Below are 26069 nucleotides of genomic sequence, written 5' to 3'. Positions count from 1 at the left end.
GTCACCCTATGGTCCTCCCAAGGTTTGGCCAGGGAGGGGAACGAACGGGAGTCGGAGACTGCTGGGGCTGAGTGACCAACAGCTTGAGTCTATTTAACCCATTTCATTGCGGGTCATCTGCCCTGATGCCACCCACTTCGATCAGGGGCTCTCCCCATGGGCGCCACCTGGAGGGATGGCCATTGCCGGGAGTCCTGGTGCCCCAGAAAGGATGGGCACCTACTCCTTGGCATAAGCGGGGAGGTCGCAGCTCAGGCATCAGAAGCGCGATCCCTACGATGTCAGGGGACTACCACCAAGAGGGTACTTGACAACCACACGATGACAGACTGGCTACGGCGCTGGACTTCAGGTGCCAAAATGGTCCAGAATTGTCCGAGACATGAAGGATGGTACAGCGCAGGAGACGAGAAGTAGGCAACCCACAAGACTGAGGGGGCCAAGCCCGCCACACGACAATAAGCAGCACGCAAAATGGACAAACAAAAAAACACCACGTAAAGTGTCCTTCCCCAAATGGCACGCACTATCAACAGAAAGTTAGAAAAGGTGGAGGTCAAACCCAAGCGGGGACGATCACAGAAAACCCGAAACGTTGGAGACTCCTTTTAGTCACCTCTTACGACAGGCAGGAGTACCACGGGCCAATTCTAACCCTCGAACCCGCCGGGGGAGTTGTTGAATACTTTACAAAAGTAGGAAGCAGTCTCCCACTTCATTTCAGAGTACCACATTTATTTGTTGTACGCATTCTAATCTCTGCCTTTATCTACAGCTTTTACCCTCTACAGCTCTCTCTCGAGCCACAGAAGTTTTTATCAGTCTCCCTAATTTTTAACACTCTTCTATTGCACCCTATCTCAAACAATTTAACTCTCTTCTTTTCCAGTGTTCCCACAGTCCACAATTCCCTTTCATACAATGTTAGCTCAAAATGCGTAATGTCAGAAATCTCTTACTACAATTAACCCCTCTGTCACAGGTGATTTTCTAATTTTTCCCTACAAAATTGTGCACCATTTTTTTCCGTCAATTAGAACAATTGTAAGGATAGAATTAAAGGAATGTAACAAGAAAAGAAAACATTTAATTTAGAGTTGATTTTTAATTGACATTTAACACAAATAATGCAGGAAATGTGAAAATTGTGTTCAATGTTGAAAAGCAGAATAAACTTATTGGCCATTTTGCTGAGTGCTGTATAACTCAAAGCAAGGTTTCACACACAAGCTTGGGAATATTGTACCAAAACTGCTGATGCGAGAAGATATAGATGTAAGTATTTGAGAGAGACTGTAGAACGTGTAAATATGCGACTCTCAATGTTTCAGACCAAAAATAAAAGATTCAATGGGAAAATAGTGATGTCCAAATTTCCAGAGCAACAGAAAAACATTTGGCAGGAAAATGGCAGCTTATGCTGTTCCAGAACAGCAGAATTGTATTCAATGGGAAAATCGTGACTTCTGACATGCAAACGAAGAATAGCAGAAATTATGGGTGATGCGATAACAAAAGAGGCTGCAAAATTTTCCAGAAAAGCTGAACACGCATGTTTGCGTCGCCCGCAGCTGGAGGGTTAACAATTTATGTTTGATACTAGTAGACTTCTCTTGTCAGGAATGTCCTGTTTGCCTATTTCAGTCTCCTATTTATGTCCTCCACTTTGTCTGTCACATGTTATTTTGTTACTGTTCTGTCATAACCACAAGCGCTGGAATGAAGACGAAGAAGGCAAGACCAGAGAAGATGATGAAACGACGTTTGCCAATGGTGCGCAGATTAGGACCACACCATGACAGGAGCAACACTTGCAAGAAGTGAATATAAGTGCCGCTCCTGCCAGCCAAGTCGCTCAGACTGGCTCCGTACATGGATTTTAGTGGACAGTATAGGCCCAGTTGAAGACTGGCACTCACAGATCAGTTTTCAGTGACTTGTGTCAACTTGCAGGAACATTGTCTACAACAAGAACTTTACTGTTTGCATGTCGCCCTTCATTGCGACATCTTTGTAAATACAAGTTAAGTATTGTCATTCTGCTCTATAGAAATAAAACTACTAATGTTATTTGCTTGAATTGTTGTATAGCATTCCGAGAATTCATTATCCCTTAGGCACCCTATACAAACGAGTGGGCAAGACCCGACAACTGATAAAGAGTATCCTCTGAATCCAGTGCCAGACGGCCACAGAATTTTTTTGTGTTTTTTGCTGGTCCCTTATTCTCTCATGTCTTTACTTTGCAGGGGTGCATATTGCTTTACAGTTTCTTGTCATTTTTGCTAATCGGTGTTTTCATGTGGGCATTGCAGAAACTTACTTTGATTTTCTCGTTATTCACACATTGCTTGCCTTGCATATTTTTTGCATTCGTGTCTTCCAACATGCCCACCAATCCTGTCCCACCCCCTGCTCAGGTGCCACAGCTGCAAACATTAGATGCCACACAGCTAATGTAGTGAAGAGACTGATGCCACCTTTTATGCATCCAGGTGGCTGTAGGACGAGTCAGTGCTTCCTAGGGACTTGTATGTGTGTCTTTATATATATCATTCTGTCCAATTTGCTAAAACACTTGATATTCATTGTGAAAGCATACAGAATGTTCTGGAAGGACGTATATTATCATGATTGTCAGGGAATTGTTGTCATTAACAAAATTATGAACAGGTGCTGAGTTAGATGTTTAATCAAGAAACTGAAGTGTTAAATATCTGGTGGCAAATATTAAGAGGCTGTGGAAATGTTGGTGTAAGTGACTGGCACCTCTAATTACCTTAATTGCAGTTGACTGGAGGATTGACACCGAGAGCATCATTATCTTCAGAAATGGCTTAAAAGTTATTACCAAGCAATGTATTTTCATTTGTTATCTATTTTTATGTCCTCCGCTGTAATTAATATCCTTTGTAATTACATTTATAATTAACTCTCCAATTGTTTACATCACACAACTTTCCTATTTTCAGAACTTGAGGCCTTATTTGTAAATTTTACATATGTAGTTGGATAAAGCACAAGATTTGCACTGTCACTGAATGTTAGTAACAAAATCCAAACTGCAATTAATTACATAGCTAAAATAATACAAGAGACATTATTGTAATTAAAGTTCAGGTCGATTTTCATATTTAAAACTAGTGATGAAACTATAAAAAATTATGTCAAATAATATTGTCCTTTATACCTTATTTGGCTGTAACATCAGTTTCTTTACGTTTTGTAAATTTTAAACATAACATCAAAATTGTACAAAATTAATAACGGGTTATTTTGAAATTTGTTGTTGAAATTCTATATAAAGCGATGCAGTGAGGCTGCAAGCAGTTGTTGAGTTGTTGTTTTGTCAGTCAGTCAAAGAGATCTGTGAAGTATGTCAGTCAGGGTTGTTGTTAACGTGATGAGTATGCAGTTCAGTTGTCAATAAATTTTGTGAAGTTGAAAACTGTTATATTCTTTCATCAAATGAACTCCAGGCAATAGAAAGTTAAGTTAAATGTAACGATGTGAGTAGAACGTTGTGAGACTCACTAACAAACTATCATGACCAGCAAGTGAATGTGGTAGCAGCTAGATATCACTTCTTTAATTGCTAAAAATGATCAGAACAAACTTATCGTGAGTGGGTAACAGATTTGCAGGGTATAACAAGGAATTGAAAATTCAAATGTGCTTGTGGTGCTTTATATTTCGATATAATGTGTGATGTGATCGTGTACAATGTACTTGATGTCAAACTCAGAGAACAAATTTTGAAACAGTCCGATCCCAGTCCGATCCATCATTTCAGCAGATAGTGCAAATACTAGATCAGTACTATTCCGGTGCCTTGTTGGCTCATACATTTGACAGCTATTTGCTGTGTTGAGTTCCTTGTTGCGATCGACCCATTCGGCAGCGGCAGCTTGCGCTAGTCATGCCGAGTAAACATCATTCCACGCAGCATAAGCAGTTCACTAAACAGGCAGCTATAAAGGCGAACAAAATGAAGTCTTGCCCTAGGTGTTATCCACGGCACAAACGCCAAGACTGCCCCTCCCGCCAAGCTCAATGTTACGCTTGTGGTAGGAAAGGACATGTGCAATCTGTAGGTTTGCAACAGAGCAAACATAAGAATTCGGCCCACTCACAAAAATCTAATCACAAGGCCCATGTCATTAATCCAGTAAATTCCAAGTCTGCAACTAACAAGTGATACAACATCCAAACAAAATTTTTGTTCATTTACTTACTTGTCGGCAACATGTGAAGTTTCAGTTGAACACAGGTGCCTCTGTCACATTGCTAAATCATCACACATATGAACTGTTAGGCTCTCCAAGCCTGTCTAAAACTAGCATGCAACTGACAGCTTCTAATGGACAAGACATTCCCATTCTCGGAACATATACTCTGCCTGCCACGCATTGCTCGCATACAAGAACAGTGACTTTTACAGTGCTACAATCACGTGAGTGTGAGAACATATTTGGTCTTGATTATTTTGATTTGTTTGGCTTTAACATACATGACAATGTGTTATCAGTGTCTGCATTCAATGCAAAAGACAGTGTAGCTAGCTTGCTAAAAGAATTCCCGGAACTCTTTTCTGAAGGTTTAGGCAAAGATAACAATTTTGCTGTACATATTACTCTGAAAGACAATGCTCAGCCGAAATTTTGCCAGGCCAGAACTGTTCCCATTGCATCACGGGACAAAGTCACGGCTGAACATAAAGACTTGCAAGATAACGAAGTTATTGGGCCCATATCGACTAGTCAATGGGAAGTTCACTGGTTTTGCTCCCCAACCTTCAAGTCACATTGGCCTCTGTGTTGACTTTAAGTCTACACTCAACCCACAAACTGTCATTGATACTTATCAACTGCTATGCCCAGAGGATCTCATGGACAAATTAGGCACTGGACGCAACTTTTCAAAAATTGATTTGCACAACACTTATCTTCAAATGCCACTCAATGAAGAATCTCAAAAAGTGTGTGTAGTAAATACTCATGTGGGATTGTTTAAATATTTGTGTTTGCCTTTTGGCAGTGCTTTTGCACCCGCCTTTTTCCAACGGTATTTGGAACAGCTGACTGCAAAGTGCAAACTGTCCAAAATATTTGGATGATATTGTAGCAGCATCTCATACACCTGAAGAACATATTGCAAATTTACGTGCTTTGTTTCATGTGTTATCTTATGCAGGACTGAAGTGTCGACTGGACAAGTGTGATTTTTTTAAGCCTCAGTTGCAGTGTCTTGGTCACATCATAAACAGTCAAGTTGTACATCCTCTTCAGTCACATTTGCTAGCCATATGTGATTTGCCTGTTCCTCACAATGTTACAGAACTGCAGTCAGTATTAGGAAAAATGAACTACTATATTCAGTTCATACCAAATGCTACACAAATCACAGCTCCATTGCGTCGCAAGAATGTTGCCTTTGTTTGGACAGATGAGTGCCAAATAGCTTATTAAAAATTTAAAGATGCATTGCTCAGTGATAGATGCTTAGTTCACTTTGATCCTGACAAACCAATTCTATTAAAAGTTGACGCTTCATCTTACAGAATCGGTGCAATGCTTTCGCACAGAATTGGTGATAAACACAGACCTATTGCTTTCACATCAAAGTGTTGTCCAAAGCTCAGTGTAACTATTCACAAATTGAGAGAGAGGCTTTGGCTATTGTGTATGGTGTAACTGAATGAATGTCGTGTGACTAGAGCCTCCCGTTGGGTACACCATTTGCCAGGTGCAAGTCTTTTGATCTGAAGCCACTTCAACCACTTGTGCGTCGATGGGGATGAAATGAGGATGATTAGGACAACACAACACCGGTCCCTGAGTGGAGCAAATCTCTGACCCAGCCAGAAATCGATCCTGGGCCCTTAGGATTGACATTCTGTCATGCTGACCTCATGGTGTAACTAAATTCCAACGCTATTTGTATAGCAGGTAATTCTACTTAGTAACGCATCAGAAGCCTTTGCAGTCCGTATTTCATCTGACAAAACAGGTTCCTATATGAACTGCCCAAAAATTGCAAAGATGGGCTTTGTTGTTGTCTCAATACCAGTAAGAGATTGTGTATCATCTGACAGCTCAACACGATAATGCGGACGCGCTTTCATGTTTCCCGATTGGCCATGGCAGACTCTGATGCTTCTGCTGCATCTTGTCACATCGATGCTCGGTCGGGATTCTGAACTGCTTCAATCTTTTCCGCCTAACTATAAGAAAATCGCACAGGCCACGGAAGCTGATTCTGATTTGAACATTTTGCTCCAGTACATTAACAAATCTTGGTCTCACTCAGTGAATAACATAAAGAACCCTGAAGTGCGCCGATACTTTGTATGTCGGCATTGCAGACAGGTGTGATTCTTGTTCAAAATGACAGAGGCCAGTCACATGTATTGATCCCTAAAGGTTTGCAAAAAGAAGTGTTGCAGTTGCATCACCAAGGACACTGAGGGACTGTTCGTACAAAACAGTTGGCGCTTCGACACTTTACTTGGCAAGGTATGAAAGCCCAAATAGAACAGATGATGTCACAGTGTCATGCATGTGCAGAAAATCACTCCACTCCACCATAAAAATTCTCTGCTTGGCCTATGCCACTATCGCCATGGCAACGTGTGCACATAGACTATGCGGGACCTTTTTTGGAACACCTGTTGACTGTGGTTGAGTCATATCGCAAGTTTCTGTTTGCTGTGGCAAAGAACTCGACAACATCACATAGCATAATTCAGATGTTGTCATCAATTTATTGCCTTGCAGGTTTACCTGAAGTAGTAGTGTAAAACAACGGCCCTCAGTTCACATCAAATGAGTTTGAAACATTCTGTGAACACAATGGTATTCAGCATCTAACTAGCGCACCGTTCCATCCGCAGTCAAACAGCGAAGCGAAACGTTTTGTCAGAACCTTCAAGCAACAGATGGCAAAACTCCGCTCTGCACACACCAGGGATCAAGCGTTGCAACTTTTTCTTGCCTCATATTGTTTGCACCCACAAGATGGACCATGACTGTTGGAATTGCTTCACGGCTGCCGCCATAGGACACTGTTCCACTTGCTCTACCCTCCTCAGCCTCTGGGGCCGAAGGAATGCCACAAGTATCACTTCGTGCCGCATGATATTGTCTTTTACAGGGTTTTTAGCAGCAGCAGACGGTGGTCTGGAGGCAAATTCATCCATCAACAGCAGGAGGGCAAAGCAGCAGATGCGCACAATAGTAATGCAACATGGGTAACAGAACACAACAACAACGATCGGGAGGAGTGGATTGGGAGGAGGTGACAGAATGGAGAAAGGGCAGACTGCAAGGAAGAGGGTGAGGTTGCAGGATGAATTTAGTAAAGGTGTGAGGCAGGGGAAAGAAGGATTACAGGAACAAAGGATGTGCTGTAAGGACAACTTTCATCTATGTAGCTAAAAAAAGCAGGTGTCATGGGAAAGGATCCACATGGCACGGGTTGTGAAGTAGCCATTGAAATCAAGCATGTTGTGCTCAGCAGCATGTTCTGCCATTTGGTAGTCAGCTCTACCAGTTGTACAGGTGGTCTTACCAACATAAAATTCCGTTCATGAATTGCAGCAGAACTGATATATGACATGACTGCTTTCACAGGTGGCCCTGTATCTGATGCGATAGGATAAACCTGTGACAAGACTGGATTAGGATGTGCTGGGTGGATGTATCAGACAGGTTTTGCATCTGCATCTTCCACAAAGATATGACTCTTGTGGCAAGGAGTTGGGTGGAGGTGTGGCGATGGACTAGGATATAGCATAAGTTGGGTAGGCTGAGGACTACTAATTTGGAAGGAGTGGGAAGGCTTATGGGTGGGATGTTCTTCATTTATGGGCACAATGATAAGACTGTTGAAACACTGGTGAAGGGTACTTCCTGCCTTGTTACATGCCTATAGTTGACTCTATCCCTCTACTATTTGACAAAGGGCAGATTTTCATAGAACTGTGACTGGGAATGAGCATCTCTGAAAGTATAGAGCTGGTCTGCTGTTTTTGATGTAATCATCAATGGAAAGTGGTTGAAGGATGGTGAAACTGAGATGGTGATAAGGTACTGGACATCCACACGTCACCTCATTATAGAATGTGGAAATAAAGAGGACTGCCCATTCTGTGAAGCAGAACAAGCACTGAACACTGAGTACTGTGCTGAGCCAGACTCAACTGTTTCATGGCACTGCATTCAGCACAATTTGTTCAGCACTGGGATCTGCAGCAGACAACCCTGTGTGTTCCTATGCTGACCCAATGACACTGTCAATTACACAGATGGTTAGCACAGATCACCGAGATAGGACCACGGAACTATGGAAAAGTGTCTCTGGTAGGATGCATCACATTTCTTATTACACCAGGACAATGTTAGGGTCCAGATATGACTCATCCAGGTGATCAGCTGCTTGAAACATAAATGGCACCATCAAAGCAAGCTGGTGGGAGTAGTATTATGCTACGGGGGACATTCACCTTATCTTCTGTGGGACTTGTGGAAGTAATGAAAGGTACCATCACAGATTACTGCAATATTATTATACACCACATGCGCCCTTTCATGCCTGATATCTACTCCGTCTGAAGTGGTACCTTCCAGAAGGATAACTGTTTGAGTCACAAGGCCAGAATCGTACCATAACGGTTTAAGGAGCATGACAATGAACACAAGCTGATGAGATAACGACCAAATTCAGCTCGTCTGAACATGATGAAACACATTTTGATCATTGACAGAAGCCAGCTCTGCACTCACAAATCACAGGAATTGTGTGTCCTTTGTGTGTACATTTGGTGCCCTGTACCTACAGAAAGTTACCACAGACTACTCAAATCCATGTCACATAGAACTGCTGCTGTATTGTATTTGGAAAGTAGAGCAATATGCTATTAAACAAGCGGTTGTAATGTTTTGACTCAGCAGCGTATATAAACAATATCCTCTCACCAAGCAAATTTACTTTTCGAATTCATTATATACTCTGTCACCCTTCTACTTATTAACAGAATATTTGGTACCTACATTACAAAATATGCCAATTGCAGGATAAAATTTACGTTCTTGCTGTAATATACCTCAGTTCAGCTTCTTCTTTCTTTCTTCTCTCTTCTTCCTTCTCTCTCTCACGTTGCTCTCGAAGTAACCTCTTTTTGTCTTCCCGTTCTTTACGATCCCTTTGTTCACGTTCTGCTTGCAAATCTGGATGCTCTTCACGTTTTGTTTTGTTTAATCGATTCACAATTTCGTTGTTTCGTTTTGCCACTCGAATTTTTCGTACCTGATAAGCAAATAACACAAACAATGTTTTTATAACTCCGCAGTCTCCAATAATACAACTGTTCATTACAAATACAAATGGAAAAAGCACTAATACTAAAATGGAAATAAGTGCTACAAAACTATTTCTAAGTACTGTAGTCCACAAAACTCTACACTTTGTTTGGACACATGTGCATGGTTCTATTGGAAGAAGCATGCTGGTATCTTCTTCCAATATGTGAAATACTTTACCTGAACTGTTACTTCATGGCCTACTATTTAACATGCAATTTGAATCATAGAGTAATATTGCATTTTTCACTGCACAAGATATTGGCATAAGGAAAAAAAGCCAATGGGCTGCCAGGATGAAACTCTCAGTTTCGGTGTCTGATACACAATGTACCATCAAACAAACAATATTCCACTAGTCATGCAAAGGTAATTCAATAACAACGTAAAATTAGTGACACTGATTAAACGTGCACAGTTCTATAATAAAGAGTGTTACAACATAAAATAGGTTTAGATTAACTTCTTTCTGTCACTTCCTGCTGTAACTAACAAATTTGTGTGTGTGCCCCTTCATAGTTCACAAGTGAAGTTTACACTTGATTCAGCCACTAGAGGCCACCCAGCCTGCTAAAGACAGCAGCTGCCTGCACAGCCTGCTGGCTGCACCACCTGCTGAAACTAATGAATATATAGGCCAGAGTGCAAGGCTGTGCTGACCACTTGTGTATTGCTAATTGTATTGTATCTTGCCATCCATGTGTATGTACTGTTTGAGCAGTAAATTACAGGGTTCTTGGGTTAGATTACCTCCTCCACATCTATGGAACTATTCAGAGCCAACTTGAGAAATAAACTCTGGAAAAATGTACAAAATATTCCAATAATCTACAGCCGAAATAATTTTAGTTCATTCCGAAAAGACACAGATGCTTGACTTTCCCAAAGCCACAGTTCCAGATTTCATTTTCCAAGGTCCAAGTGAAATTCGAGGAGAATTATCTCTGCCCTTTTTTATATATTTCCTTCCCCTTCAACTCTTAAAAATAAAGAGATAAGACTGTTATTCAATCAGCAGAAAAAAACCATTCATTCTTTGCATATTTATTTAATGCAAGACCCAGAGATGGTTTCCAGGAAGTATGTTATCATTTGGCTACTGTTGTCGGTAACTATTCAACACTATTCTACTCTTCATCACAGAAGAAGAAGATACTGTAGATGGGGGCTGGGGGTTGTTTGGAGGAAGAGACCAAACAGCGAGGTCATCGGTCTCATCAGATTAGGGAAGGGTGGGGAAGGAAGTCAGCCGTGCCCTTTTAAAGGAACCATCCCAGCATTTGCCTGGAAAGATTTAGGGAAATCACGGAAAATCAAAATCAGGATGGCCAAGCACAGGATTGAACCGTCGTCCTCCCGAATGCGAGTCTCTTCACCACAACTAAGCCATATGCAACGTATTTGGTTTCTCATTAGCAACAAAAAGAACAGTTTATGACTAACATAGTCACACAACATACAAATGATATCCTAACAAAGCTGATAAGGAGCACTATAACATTAAAAAGTTGAGAGAGAGCTTTCTCCATGTCATATATGTTTTAATTAGTATAATGTTTTTTAAACAGTAAACCCACATTGTGTGTAAATTTTTACATAAGAACAATGCTCTACTAACATGGCAATAGTAAAATTGAAGGAAATAAATGCATGACTACAATTTGATGACATGAATAAGATAGAGTTTTGAATTCATTGTATTGTTAAGCATATCTTAAACATTTTCAAATGAGTACAGTCACCAACAAGGAGAGGTCCCAGTGATGGGATCGAATTTTTGAAACCATTATACAGTTACATAGGTTACTGCGAGTAATAGACAAAAAAACAAAAAACAAAAAAAAACAAAAAACAAAAAAAAACAAAAAATAATTCAGAATTTTGCATGATGCTAAATAGCTTTAAAAAAGTTGTATTGCATAGACTGGTCGTGTGATGTAATGGATAGGGTGAGGGCTTTGCATGCAGGAGGTTGTGCGTTCAGATCTCATCAGTTGCATTAACTTTTTATATTTTTAAATCTCTATCAAACTGACTTTGCTCATCATTTTTATTCAATTAACTGATTTAAATATAATTTTTTATTTCCTTTCCTTCGTCACATCATCTTAATCATGATATCAACTTCTCCATTTGCTCTCATTTTTCTTCCTATTGTTATTTTTCCACTTGAAACCTTTGGTCATGTGTTATTAATTAATTTTATGTATTCATTTTAATATTATTTCTATTGTTTTTCTCATTCTACTTTTTTCATCCAGTTTATTGCATTCATTATATCTATTACTCATTTTGCTTATAACCTCTTCTTTCATTTAAATCTTCACCTGTTATTTTGTCCATAGTGCAGTAGAAATTTAGGTTCTGTTTTAAACATTTCTATGACATTTATCATGCAAAAAAAGACTGCACATACAGTCTTTAAAAAAATAAATAAATAAAAAAAAAATAAAAAAACGCACATTTTTCACACCATTGCACGGTCAATATAAATACATTATTTCATCTATTGTTGTTTAACAGACAGACTGAAATTTTCAATAACTGAATATTATTATAGATACATACAATCAAAATCACATTCACCAAAATTCGAAGTGGAAAAAGAATTATATAAAGAAAAAAAAAAAAAAACCAAATTAAAATGTTCATACAGTGATTAGCACCTGACAAGATTGGTTGGTTGTTTTTGGGGAAGGAGACCAGACAGCGTGGTCATCAGTCTCATCGGATTAGGGAAGGATGGGGAAGGAAGTCGGCCGTGCCCTTTCAGAGGAACCATCCCGGCATTTGCCTGGAGCGATTTAGGGAAATCACGGAAAACCTAAATCAGGATGGCCAGACGCGGGATTGAACCGTCGTCCTCCCGAATGCGAGTCCAGTGTCTAACCACTGCGCCACCTTGCTCAGTGCACCTGACAAGATTCTAACCCACAAGTTCCTTCACGAGACACCCTTATCCTATTGAACATCACACAAAATTTCAAAATTTTTGTCATCAGTTACTGCCATACAAGGGCTCACCAAGGTGAATGGCTGCAGGGTGTAATATCTGAGATCTTAACCTACATCACCGTACATTTGGTTCCAAAAAGTCGATCCCACTACTGGGGATCTCTCCTCATAAGTATAGATGAAAAAAATGAGAGAGCTACATGTTCAGTTGCCAGTAATGTTACAAATAAATTCTCTCAATAGCGACTCCTCAGCAACAGTCCAATGACAACATCCAAATTTTATGTGAAGTGTAGTTTTCAAGGTAAACTGCTGTAATAAAATCATATTCAATTGCTAGCCTTTCACTAGCCCACTTAAAGAGCAACTTGCTTGGGAAGTTGTGATATTCATTCCACTTTTTCATGGCGTGGTGTTATTTGACTAACAACATCACAAAAACAAATATGTGCACAGGAAAGTAAAAAGTAAAAAATGTGAACTGTGTGTGACAACTGAACATCTCGACTGCAACAACATGCTATCAAAAACAGTAACAGCATCCACCAACGCAACATCAAAATTTCTTAAGGGGTTATTACATGACAATCCGCCAAGTATGAAACAGGTCTAATGTGGCTGCCATCTGGGGATAGAAAAGGTGGGGCTTAAGAGAATAGGAAACACATTACACTCGCGCGATAACAGACAGCAGTTCTAATCTCACGTAATTCTGTGCATGTGCACTACACAGCAATAACACATGCACACACATTTGCTATAGCTCATGGTTTACTTTTGTTGTCTGCAGCCTGCAGCTAACTTCAGGTCTTTGTATTGGAGCTTTTGCATGTTTTCATAAATGCCATAATTAAACAAATGCAATATTTTTTGCTGCCACACATTCCGTTACACAAGCTGTTTGCAAAAAGCATTCCTTGTATCTTGTACAGTTGCCAGAAAACTGTGTGACAACTAGCCTGTAATGTAACAAGAAATGTACTTTATCAATGATATAAAAACATGGTTTGCTTTTTATTTTCAAGAAGGCGAATTTTTTTTCCTCATTACTGTCACTTGAGTGAATTCCGACCTATATCATAGACAGAAGCTTGTCAGAACAAGCCACACTCATTCACATGAAGTTCTGAATTTCCTGTGATCTCCAACCCTCAATTGCTTCATTAATGGGAAATATATAACCCTGCCTTCTCCCCTTCTTCTCAGTCAGGGTCAAAACCAATAAGATTGGCATTTTCACATCATTTTGCTGTAAATCTAATGGTAACAGACACTGCCAGGTCAATAACTCCAGAAATAACTGCAACCTCAACATGCAAAATGCTGCAATGTAAATTTAGATAAAGATATGCTTATGCAAACATGTATCATAATATGAAACAAACAGTTGAGCCCATAATTCACAACAGTAGTAACATAATTCTGTGATAGCTCCTTAAGAGAACAACAACTGCTTAATAAATAGTACCTTTGAGCTTCAAAAAAATTTTAATTTGAACACTTGCCACTTGGGGTGCTGCTGCAGAGGTATACACCTTAAGTGCTTTGTGGAATACGGGCTTTACCTGCCTCAACAGGTTAATCTGAAGGGTTATTATAGACAAACAATTTGTGTATGGGAATAAAATTCTTAGATGTTGCGAATGATTAGTATACTTAAAGAATTTACCTTTGTGCTCATTGTGTGCCATTCATTCTTGTGTTTCATATGAATGAGTAAAGCATGCAAATGATTTTCTTTTTTCTTTCCTTGAAGTTTATGCCATAAATATAGGTTCTTGTGGTGGGGTGCCTTCCTTTTCACCTCATTTGTTAAAGTTTTTAATTATAATGAAGAGTTTGCAATTAGCTAAAAACCTATTAAAAAACTCCAGAGGACAAAAAGTGACAAATACTAAAATTCGCCAGTTACAACTTGATTCTTGAACAGAGGCAGGACTTGTGGAGATGTCCAGGATTTTTGACTGCAGAGTTATAAATTGATAACAGCTGCGCAGCATACATGAATCTGTTACATCTTTCCCCTGAGACTGGAAACATTTATAATCAAGATCACTGCCTTTTGCTTTACAGCCAATGTAAACATGTATTCCAGAGAAGATATCCCACATTTGTTCATGTAGTACTAGTTGCTTACCACCTTAAGAAGTTGTGACTATCCCCAATAATTTTATGAAGAATAATGCACTCCATAATTTTTTTTTTACAAAATAAAAGAAAAAAGGTAAAATATTTTACCTCTTTATCTCGATGAAATCCAACTTGACCAACTTCCATGCTATCTGTTTTTTTCAAGTTGGACCACATTGTGTACACAACATCTACATCGTTAAGTTTATTGCCCTGGATGCTGTTAGCTTTCACAAGTTGTGCTGCATCTTCTAACACTGAAGTTGGTATATCATCTAGAGTCTGACCCTGAAACATTGTTGAAAAGATAGAAGTTATGTTTTAGGTATTACAGAGAATATAAATGCAATTATATTTATTACAGAAGAAGTAACAATCAAAGTTACATGATTAGGGAGAACAATTTTTAAAATCACAATAAATAATAAACCAGCAGGAAGTAATTTCGAACGCTGGTATATACCAGAACATAAAATTACAAACTAAATTTGTAAGCATCAGCATTCAACTGAATTTCAATGAGCTAATGATATTATGCATCATATCGTACATAATCAGCCAACATGGTTCTTTAAATAACTGGACTGTAAATACAGTTGGAATTTCACAATACATAATTAATAGAAACAGAAACACTTTATAAAACAATAATAACCATTCTTCCACTTGTTCAGTACACTAAAAATTTAATAGTAACCCACTTTGCTTAATTGCAACTATTTATGTTTAAAAACCACACTGCCTGACAAGAAAAGTGAAGCACCCAGAAGAGACACAAGAAGTGAAATTAAACACAGGTTGAGAGAGTATGTGATGTTATTTTGGTGATTATAAAATCAAGTAAAATTTACAAAGAACTTGGAAGTATGAGCCCATTTATCAGTATTAACACTGGCATGCCACTCCAAAACACTGGGAGAATGGAACCTTTCCACGGAGCATGCCTTATTCACAGACAATGGTCACCAAGGGTAGTCGAGAATCGCTTCATCATTGAACACAATGTGAGCCTATTCATCTGTAGTCCTTGCTTTGTGACACATCATTCCAAACGCAGCCATTTGTGCAGTGGCAACCTATGTGTGGGATGGTAATTCCCTAGTCCTGCTGTTGCTATTCTCCAATCAATGGTGCAGAATGACACAGAATGTTACAGCAGGCCATAACTTGTTCTTGAATGGCAGGTACAGGAGTGAAGAGGTTATGATGTGCTTAGGGCACAATATCCTCCCTTGTAGCAGTCGAGACACAACTGGTCCAAATCTTAACGTGAGTATGCCTGCCCTCACATTCTCATGTAGCCCAACACCGGGCCACTGTCACATCTGAATGCCCCGTGAATATGGATATCGCACAATTTGACCAGCCAGCCAAATGGAGATCCAAAATGGAGAGTCCAGTGACACTCTGTCAGATGCTGAAAAGATATTTCACACCAGTGTTTGGCATCTCTGTGACACACCTCTACACAGTTCACACCCCTTATATACCCTGCTTGGTAACAACACTAAATACAAACAACATTAACGCACTCTGGGGGTCGTCCAACCTGTCACAGAGAATTATACCTCTAATCATTTACATACTCGCTGATGGTGAGTACATGTACGAAGTTACACTCACATCCAATCATATCTTCTCGGTGGTTTGTTGGTTGGTTTAAAAAAGAAGGGGAAGGGACCAAACTGCAAGGTCGTCGCTTCCTTGATCCCAGTAAAATAATTACGCAAGGGAAAGAAGAAAAAAAAGGAGACATACAGCACAATAACAGGAGAAAGGAAGAACCAGAAGAACGACACAAAAACAACCAACACTACTATGGACAAAACAGGAACATAAAACCACAGAGATAAGCAAGAAACAGGTAGAAGGGGTAAAAACAAGAGAGCAGATGACCGTGGTTGGCTAACCACGAGAATAAAAAGGAAAAGCCATCCACTCTGTGACACATTAAAACATCCATACTAAAAGCATTAGAGTGGAGAACACAAAGGGAGACAGGACATGCGCTAAAATTCATATAGAACGATAAAACCTACCGTCACTTATAAAACGTAAAACTAAATTAGCCAATGAGGCAATGTCAGCTAAAATTAATGGCTACGAGTCCGGTAACTGAAGACTCCATCGTAGGGCAGCCAAAGGACAGCTCACCAAGGTATGGGCCACTGTCAGCCGGGCGCCCCATTGACACTGAGGTGGGTCATCACAGCGCAGGAGGTAGCCGTGTGTCACCCAAGCATGGCCAATGCGGAGTCAGTAGAGAACCACCGAATCCCTGCAAGAGGCCCACATGGAGGACTGCCACACATTCGTAGTCTCCTTAATGGCACACAGTTTGTTCTGCATGTTGAGGTTATGCCATTTCGTCTCCTGAAGCCGCAAAACCTGAATGCAGGTCAGTTGCAGAGAAGGCAATCTCCATAAGCGGTTTCTGCATAGATTGTTTGGCCAACCTGTCTGCAAGTCCGATGCCTGGGGCTCCGACGTGACCTGGGCTCCGGACAAACACCACTGAATGACTGAACCGTTCCAGGGCGTAGATGGACTCTTGGATAGTCGCTACAAAAGGATTACGACGGTAGCACTGGTCGATAGCTTGCAGGCTGCTCAAGGAGCCAGTACACAAAAGAAACAACTCCCCAGGGCATGAACGGATGTGCTCAAGAGCACAAGATATAGCCACCAGCTCAGCAGTGAAAACACTGCAGCCAGCAGGCAAGAATGCTGTTCAATGTGTCTTCCATGGACATATGTGAAGCCAACATGAGTATCAGCTATTGAGCTGTCGGTGTAAACCACTTCCTGGTCTCAGTACATGTCAAGAATCGAGAGGAAGTGGCAGCAGAGAACTGTGGGGTTAACTGAGCCCTTAGGGCCATGTGAAAGGTACAGGTGAAGCCGCGGCCTAGGTGTACACGATGGAGGTGTGCGTGAATGCACCTCAGGTATCGGTGGTAAAGGCAAGGACTCCAATTCGGAAGGAAGGGATCGGATACGAACTACAATTTGAAGCCCAGACCTGGGTCGCCAATGCGGGAGATAAACCGTTGTGGGTGGGAAAAGGAGACACTGATTCAGATGCGCAGGAGATCTACAAACATGTGCAATGTAACTCGCCAGCAGTAGTGCATGCCTAACCTGCAATGGAGGAACTCCGGCCTCCAAAAGGACACTGGTCACCAGACTCGTCCTAAAAGCTCCTGTCGCTAGGCAAATGCCACAGTGGTACACTGGGTCGAGTAAATGCAACGCTGAAGGCGTTGCTGGGCCATAAACCGGACACCCACAGTCAAGGCGGGATTGAACAATGGCTCTGCAGAGCTGCAGCAGCGTAGAGCGATCTGCACCCCAGTTGGTGTTGCTCAGGCAGCGGAGGGCACTGAGGTGCTGCCAGCACTTCCGCTTAAACTGACGAAGGTGAGGAAACCAAGTCAATCGGGCACCATAAACCAGTCCTAAGAATCGATATGTCTCCACTACAGTGAGTGGATCATCATTAAGGTAAAGTTCTGGTTCTGGATGAATGCCAACAGAAGTGCATAACACATGACTTTGCGGCCGAAAATTGGAAACCATGGGCTAGAGCCCATTACTGCACCTTGTGGATGGCTTCCTGTAGGCACCGCTCAGCAACAACAGTACTGGTAGAGCAGTCCGAAATGCAGAAGTTGTTTTCATACAGAGAAGGTGAGATGGACGGCCCTAAAGCTGCTGCTAGACTGTTAATGGCCACTAAAAATAGAGATACACTCAATACAAAGCCCTGCGGAACCCCATTCTCCTGGATATGGGGGAAACTATGGGAGGTATCAACCTGGACACAGAAAGTACGAAGTGACAGGAAATTTTGGATAAAAATCGGAAGCAAGCCTCAGAGACCCCACTCGTATAATGCGGCAAGGATATGATGTCACCAGGTTGTGTTATACGCTTTTCTTAAATTAAAAAAAATGGCAACCATATGTTGGTGTCTAGAAAAGGCTGTTCGGATGGCAGACTCGAGGGAAACAAGATTATCAGTGGTAGAGCAACCCTGGAGCCAATAGGCCACATGACTCCAGGACCCGACCCAACTGCCGACACACCATATGTTCCAGCAGCTTACAAAGAATGTTGGTGGGGCCGATAGCTATCCACACATCAAGCGGGTTTTTACCAAGTCTGAGCTCTCCCGCCATTGCGATGGAAAGATACCATCGCACCATATCCAGTTGAAGATGATGAGGAGATATCACATTCAGTCAGATGAGAGATGTTTAATCATCTGACTATGGATCCGATCTGGCCCAGGAGCTGTGTCGGGGCAAATTTGCAAAGGGCACTGAGGAGCTCCCACTCTGCAAGTGAGGCGTTACAGGATTCACTGTGGCGTGTAGTGGACAAGAGGACTTTCCCTTCCAGCCTCCGTTTGACAGTGTGAAAGGATGGGAGGTAATTCTCCGACACAGAGGCTCGCGCCTAGTGCTCAGGAAAGTGCTCGGACATTTCGTTTGTATCGGTACATAGCATGCCACTGATGGTAACACCGGGAACACCTGTTGGGGTCTGGTTCCCGAAAACACGTTTGATCTTTGTCCAGACTTGGCACCCAATGGTCGAGACATATCTCTCCCAACACTCCTGCTTCTGTTGTTTGATAAGTTGGTGAAGGCGTGCACGGAGCCGTTTACAGGCTATGAGGTGCTCCATGGAAGGGTGCCGCTTATGCCACTGTAGAGCTCGCCGACGCTCCTTAATTGCTTCAGCGACTTCCGGCAGCCACCAAGGCACTGCCTTTCGCTGGGGGCACCCTAAAGACCGAGGGATCGTGTTTTCTGCCACAGAAACGATTGTTGTTGTCACCTGCTCAACCATCACATCAATGTTACAATGTGGGGCAGATTCAATGGTGACAGCACAGGTGAAAGTTTCCCCGTCCATCTTGTTTGAAGCCCATCTGAGCAGTTGTACGTGGGCCTGATGCCAGGGCAGAGACAGGAAGATGGGGAACTGGTCACTACCACACAAGTCATCAAGTGCTCTCCAATGTATTGATGGGAAGTCTTGGGCTGCAAATTGATAAATCAATGGCTGAGTAACTACCATGAGCCGCACTGAAATGTGCGACGGCCCCAGTATTTAAGAGGCAGAGGTCGAACTGAGGCAGTAAAGTTTCGACATCTCTGCCTCTGCCAGTAAGCACGGTGCCACCCCAAAAGGAGTTATGGGAGTTAAAATCTCCCAAAAGTAGGAAAGGTTGAGGGAGCTGATCAATCAGTGCAGTTAATACATTCAGGGATACTGCACCATCTGGAGGAAGATATACATTGCAGACAGTTATTTCCTGCGTCGTCCTTATTCTGACAGCCACAGCTTCAAGAGGGGTTTGAAGGGGCACAGTTTCACTACAGACTAAGTTTAGGACATAAACAGAAACTCCACTTGCAGTCACTATGGTTTCTGTAGGGGTCCGCACTGCTGGGAACCAGGTTTCCTGGAGGGCAATGCAGAAAGCAGGTGTAAAGTTTAACAGTTGCCGTAGCTCAGCCAGGTGGTGGAAAAAACCGCCGCAATTCGAATGGAGGATGACATCATCGTGAGACTGGGAATGCACGGAACATTCAATGAGGCAGTTTACGCCTCAGATCACCTGCTGCCGCCGACTTTTTGCCTGAGCAATCTATATCCATTGTGTCTGAGGATCCGGAGAGATCTAGGTCCTCAGCGGACGCCAGAAGCTCCACCTCATCTGCAGACACAGAGCTTGTAGGTAACGGTGGTGTGTGTGCCACCGCAATTCCCTTGGTCTTGGGGACCTTCTTTTTGGATTTCTCTCACTGCTCTTTGGATTCCCCTGGCTGGGAGGACTTCACCGACTCAGTGTCCGGGACTGAGGATGAGCATGAAGCCTTACGACCAGCTGCTTTTGGACTCTTCAGCCACTGGTGGATGTTATATTTCCCATTAGCAGAGATCTGGGGAGGGAGTGACCCAAGGGACCTTTTCGTAGCGAGAGGAGCCGAAGATGATTTATGCTTCTCCGGCTCAGAAGTTGGAACTTATAACCCCAAAGGTTGATGGAGGGGGAGGGGGGGGGGAGGAGGGGTTGCCCCCCGAAGTAGGTGGTATGGGAGCAACAGGGAGTGCAGTGCCCCCCACCAAGGGGGCAGTTGTAGTCTTCTGCTTCTGAGAGGCGACAGGAATGCGAGGAACTGATGCGGCGACAACTGTTCTCGTAGTGGCGGCGTAAGAGAAGGTCATATCCACAGGATGTAAGCGCTCAAATTTCTTCTTAGCCTGAGTGTAGGTTCGTTGGTCCAGGGTCTTATATTCCATGGTTTTCCTCTCTTTCAGTAAAATCCTGCAGCCTGGCGAGCAAGGTGAATGATGCTCTCTGCAGCCGACACAGATTGGAGGTGGGGCACATGAAGTATTGGGATGTGATGGATGTCTACAATCTCGACATGTGATGCTGGATGTACAGTGGGAAGACATATGGCCAAACTTCCAGAACTTAAAGCACCACATTGGGGGAGGGATATATGGCTTGATGTCACAGCAGTAGACCATCACCTTGACTCTCTTGGGCAATGATGCACCGTCGAAGGCCAAGATGAAGGCACCAGTGGCAACCTGAATATCCCTCGGGCCCTGATGGACGCGCCGGATGAAATGAATACCTCGCCGCTCTAAATTGGCGCACAGCTCGTCGTCAGACTGCAAAAGGAGGTCCCTGTGGACTATAATACCCTGGACCATATTTAAGCTCCTATGGGGTGTGATGGTAACAGAAACTTCCCCCAACTTGTCACAAGTGAGTAATGCCCATGACTGGGCAGAGGATGCTGTTCTTATCAAGACTGTGCCAGAGCACATTTTGGACAAGCCCTCCACCTCCCCAAATTTGTCCTCCAAATGCTCCACAAAAACTGAAGCTTCATGGACATGAAAGATTCTCCATCAACTCTCGTACATATGAGGTAAAGGGGCGAATAAGCTTCACTGTCATCCTTAGCTTGGCATTCCTCCTACAATGTGTCCAGGGAGGGGAATGATTTGGGGTCTTATTTCTTAGCATTGAAATTAGACTATGCCCGCTTAGAGGTTGCTGGTGGCGGACCACCAGCAAGAGATGATGTACTATGCTTCATGGCGTGTCATCCACCCTGATGTCACTTATTCCAACCAGGGCCCCTCCCCACAGGCGTCACCCGGCCTCAGCAAGAGCCACATGGCAGGATGTCCATTGCCGGGAGTTCTGATGCCCCAGGGAGATAGACATCTACTCCATGGCATATGTGGGGAGTTAATGGCGCAGGCATCAGCAGAGCGATTCCTGTGTTGTCAGGGGGCTACAACCAACAGGGTACATGACGGCCCCACCACAACGGACTGGCTACCATGCTGGATATGAGGTGCTAAGAAGTCCATGGTTATCATCGGCGCAGAAAGCGACACTGCATAGTGCATGGTGGAAAATGCACCCAGGAAGGTGGCCTCACCTGAGAGATGTAGAATGAGCAGAACTGGGACTGCAATGCGTCGATGAGAAAGTGGGCAACAGTTCTCAATGCCCGATGGACACGATGCACCATGTAAGGTGCCTTCCGCAATTGGCTCACTCTTCGAGAAATTTTAGGAAGATGGAGGTCAAACCTGACGGGGGACCATCACATAAAGGGCAAAACGTGAGAGACTCCTTTTAGTCGCCTCTTACGACAGGCAGGAATACCTCGGGCCTATTCTAAACCCGCAAGGGGGGGGGCCCTCTGGGTGCTTCTTTCTCTTTTATTGTCAGAACACAGTGTATATACAATCACATGGCAATCTGAAGTGTCTGGTGAAAGAGACAAACATTCTATAAAACTTGAAAACTAAGAAGCTGGCACTTAATCTCTTTCCCCATTCATATGGCATAATCTATGAGTTGTAGTTACGGAATCATGTCCCATTAGCGAATTGTTACTGAGCCATATTTCTACATTTAGTGACATTTTAAAGCAGTTTTACATACGAATAGTATACAACTTTGAGACATGTCCATGCAAAATACTCATGTTTATCAGTGATACCAAGATACAATATTTTAAGAATAGGATACAAGAATATTTTGATGAGGCTTATGAAGTAAAGAGATGCCAGTGAGATTCAAAGAATTTCTCAATAATCTGTGTCAATGTTAGAAACCAGTAACTGATATAACACAAATTTAAAGTATTTTGTAAATGGCAACTCAAGTAGTACAGTTGGAGAAGAAAGGAGTACACTGAAAATATCATCCTACAAGAATCTGATTAACTACATGCACTGACATATTTTTTTTTGAACAAATCATAAATCTAAAGATCACTAAGTGTCAATGGAATTTTTAACATAATTATTGAGTTGTACTAATTTACTAAGTCATATCCCTAGTGATACATGAAATGCAACACTAATGTGGGGGATTTTTCCAAATATGACTTTCATAAGAATAGTATCAGGAAAACTTAGTCAATTACCACCCAGTTTCCTTGCTGACTTTTTTTCTCTAAAATATCTGAGAAAGTAATGTGTGTGTGATCTTCAGAGCCTTAATTTTATAATTAAGCAGAAACAATTTACTTGGTACATCATGTTTGGCTTCCAAAATGATTGTTCTACTTGCAATGCCATATACATGTGCACTCACAAAATATTAAAAATATTTAATAACAAAACATCACCACCTACAAATTGTGTGAATAGTACAAAGCAATTGCACACAACTGCTTGTATTACAAACACATGGTTTGAAGCATAGCTAGCAAAATGAAACAAAACAGTGATGAAGAATTCAAATTTTAGTGACTACTGGAAATTTACAAATTACACAGCTCACTTTGGGTCCACTCTAAGTATTTGTGAATGACCTTCCACTTAACATACCTCAACCAGCATAGTAGTATAGCACAAGATTCAGCCGTGGTTCATCACACAGAATAAGAGTATTAACTGCAGAAAAACGACAACGACAACAGGATTGTTTGGACATAAATCACAAAAGTAAACAGTGGAAATAATATTTATCCATTGTCATCGTATAAAAACCTTTCAAGTAGTTAAGTGTTCTAATTGTGTCTTTGCTAGTGAAATTCCTAATAAGTAATCTGTCAAAAGTTTGAAAAGAACTGTTCGATGATAGAGGCTTTGTTTCATCAAAATATTCCCCTGCAAAGCTTCAAGTTTTTCCAGGCTGAAATTCCAAATTTGCCTTAATTTTTTTTATGTGAGAGAAATTTTTTGTGTGGTAGCAAGTCTTACTTGGCTGATTTACAAGGTTTTTTTTATCATCATGTCACTTAGTACCAATTATTCGAAGTTCACCTATGACTAAAAACAAGATATACACAAACTGATTACTTTTGTTGTTCAAGAAATAATGGTCAGTTGTAATGTTTTCTAACACTGATACTGGAGATAAATTTCAAATTTCTCAATATAATCATCCTTCACATCATAATAGAAATACTATATGCATTATTTTACTGTTCAGGTTTGTTTGCTTTAGTTGAAACTTAATTCAGAAGAATAAGCATAATGTCATAGTATTCATCAAGAAGAGAATTTATTACTTTACAGTACTTTTCCATAAATCTAAATCAAATACCAATATTTCTTAAACACCCTGTCACCAGCTCACACGAAAACAGCTCCTGCAAAGCAGTCATATCTTGCATCATAATAATGATTATGGTAATTTAATTTTGCATGTAGCATTTTCTAACATATTTTCTTTTCTGTGACTGATTATGTACATTTTTAATCACCAAAAATTTAATTTTCAACTGCTTCAAATCATTGATTTTTTTTCCCCCTTGGATTCCTTCCACTCTCATTTTGAGCTTTTACTAAAACTGATATGTTTTGTATACAACTCTTTTTTCCATACATCATGTGTCACAGTTGCCTCATCGTGATGACAACATTACAACAATTCAATGAATTTCTTCACATCTTTTGTGTGACTTCACAATCAAAGGTTTCCTAAGCAGAATCTTAGCGTGAGCCATAACCTCGCTCCATCAACAATCAGTTGAACTACAATCATGCATTCTCAGAATTCCTTCAGTCTTCCAAAATTCCCTGAATTTTCCAGTACATTCTATTTCCCCAAGGACTTTCAATTTTCCAGACACTTAGCCACCTTCAGTTATTTTCAAAGCCACAACACCAGAAAAAATTACTATCATTACTCACTACTTAAGTTACCACTGGCTCAGAAGGGCTATGTAGTTCCAGAAATGCTTGACCATTTGTCCAACAACACACAATATCTCATAATTTGCAGAACAAATTTCAAATTTAAACTGTAATCATTTATAAGGACAACTCCCACAGCTCTATGGATGAATTTTTAGTTAGAAACTAGTCGGCATATGTAGGATAAAAGATTTTTATTTTTTGAGTGGTCACTGATAGATACATTAATAAAAATTCTACACAGTTGCAGTTAACTCTTTTTCTATACTTTTAGTATGATTATTTTATTATTCTCCAAGCAGCAATGAAGAGTTCTCTTCAAAGATTCAAACTCTTCTAAAACTAAATCTCGCTATAATTTTACCTCATGGTAAATAGCACACTGTGCAAGTAGGAATGGAAAATGAGAGTGCATGTCTCAACACACTTAAGTACTTCTCAATGTGTTTCTCATACAGCAAGCCGTCAGAGTCTGAGGGCAACAGGCTCAGATGATTTGCATTCAGCCCAATAGGCTGAGCCATAAATGGAGGTACAGCCTTCTATTCATAACTAATAAAATACATACAATCTGGTGGTCCTGCAGTGTCAAACAACAAATTAGGAAAATTTGGACATTTCATTTGAGTTGTTTTGGTGTAAGAGCTGCGCTACACATAATACTTGTAGCACATACTGAGAATACTTAAAGGAATATTTCCATGCAAAAACTGTCTTACTTGTCACTGTAATTATTATTTTCAAAAGCAGAAATATAACATGTATGACGTATCCTTTGAACCCTGAAATATTTCACGGCAAAGTAATAGTTCCACTTCTCTGTGGGTTACTACTGCCATTATGAATAGTGAGAAAAATATGTCACTCATTTTCTGTGGGGTGAATGTTTTTATTAAGGTTCATTACGAACAGAACCTTTTAACTGTGTCACCAAAAGCGTAGTATGCCTTCACCTTATGGTACTGCTTCCTTTCTCACCTATTTCTGCTCTAGCTTCTTGTACAATAAGTGTAAAATGTAGTTGGACACTTACATTCTTTTGACTTTGGAGCTTGTGTAAGAGCTGAATTACTGTGTTAACAAGAATGCGCAATACAGATTGTGGATGTTGTTGTGTTTGAACAACACAAAACAATTAGAAATTAAACATGATGCCAAATAAAATAAAATTGTAAACTATCATCCAGTTTAGACATGCCTCAGCAACTGTCAAATTTAGACTCGCCTCAAATATTTGGTAGGGTTTTATTTAGTTTTATTTTTTATAAAGGTTCCTACGGTGAAATTCTCAAGCCATCATTGACTGAACATGTATGGTTAAAAATGTGTTCTACCACAAAGGCAATTTGACACTGAAGGTTGTGTGTGTGTGTGTGTGTGTGTGTGTGTGTGTGTGTGTGTGTGTGAGGGGAGGGGGGGGGG

General features: G+C 41.2%; 1 protein-coding gene across 1 annotated transcript in view; it reads right to left on the bottom strand.

Annotated features, from left to right (window-relative positions):
• LOC126483798 (coiled-coil domain-containing protein 25) overlaps positions 1–26069 on the bottom strand; it is a 53560-nt gene that overhangs the window by 6856 nt on the left and 20635 nt on the right. The window contains exons 4-5 of the mRNA XM_050106976.1: positions 14553–14732; positions 9104–9306 (exon numbers count right to left, since the gene is read on the bottom strand). Of these exons, the coding sequence (XP_049962933.1) occupies positions 9104–9306; positions 14553–14732 (383 nt within the window). The remainder of the gene's footprint in view (positions 1–9103; positions 9307–14552; positions 14733–26069) is intronic.

Source organism: Schistocerca serialis, chromosome 6 (genome assembly GCF_023864345.2).
Source record: "Schistocerca serialis cubense isolate TAMUIC-IGC-003099 chromosome 6, iqSchSeri2.2, whole genome shotgun sequence".
NCBI classification, from domain to species: Eukaryota; Metazoa; Arthropoda; class Insecta; order Orthoptera; family Acrididae; genus Schistocerca; species Schistocerca serialis.
This window is presented reverse-complemented; position numbering and strand designations above follow the sequence as displayed.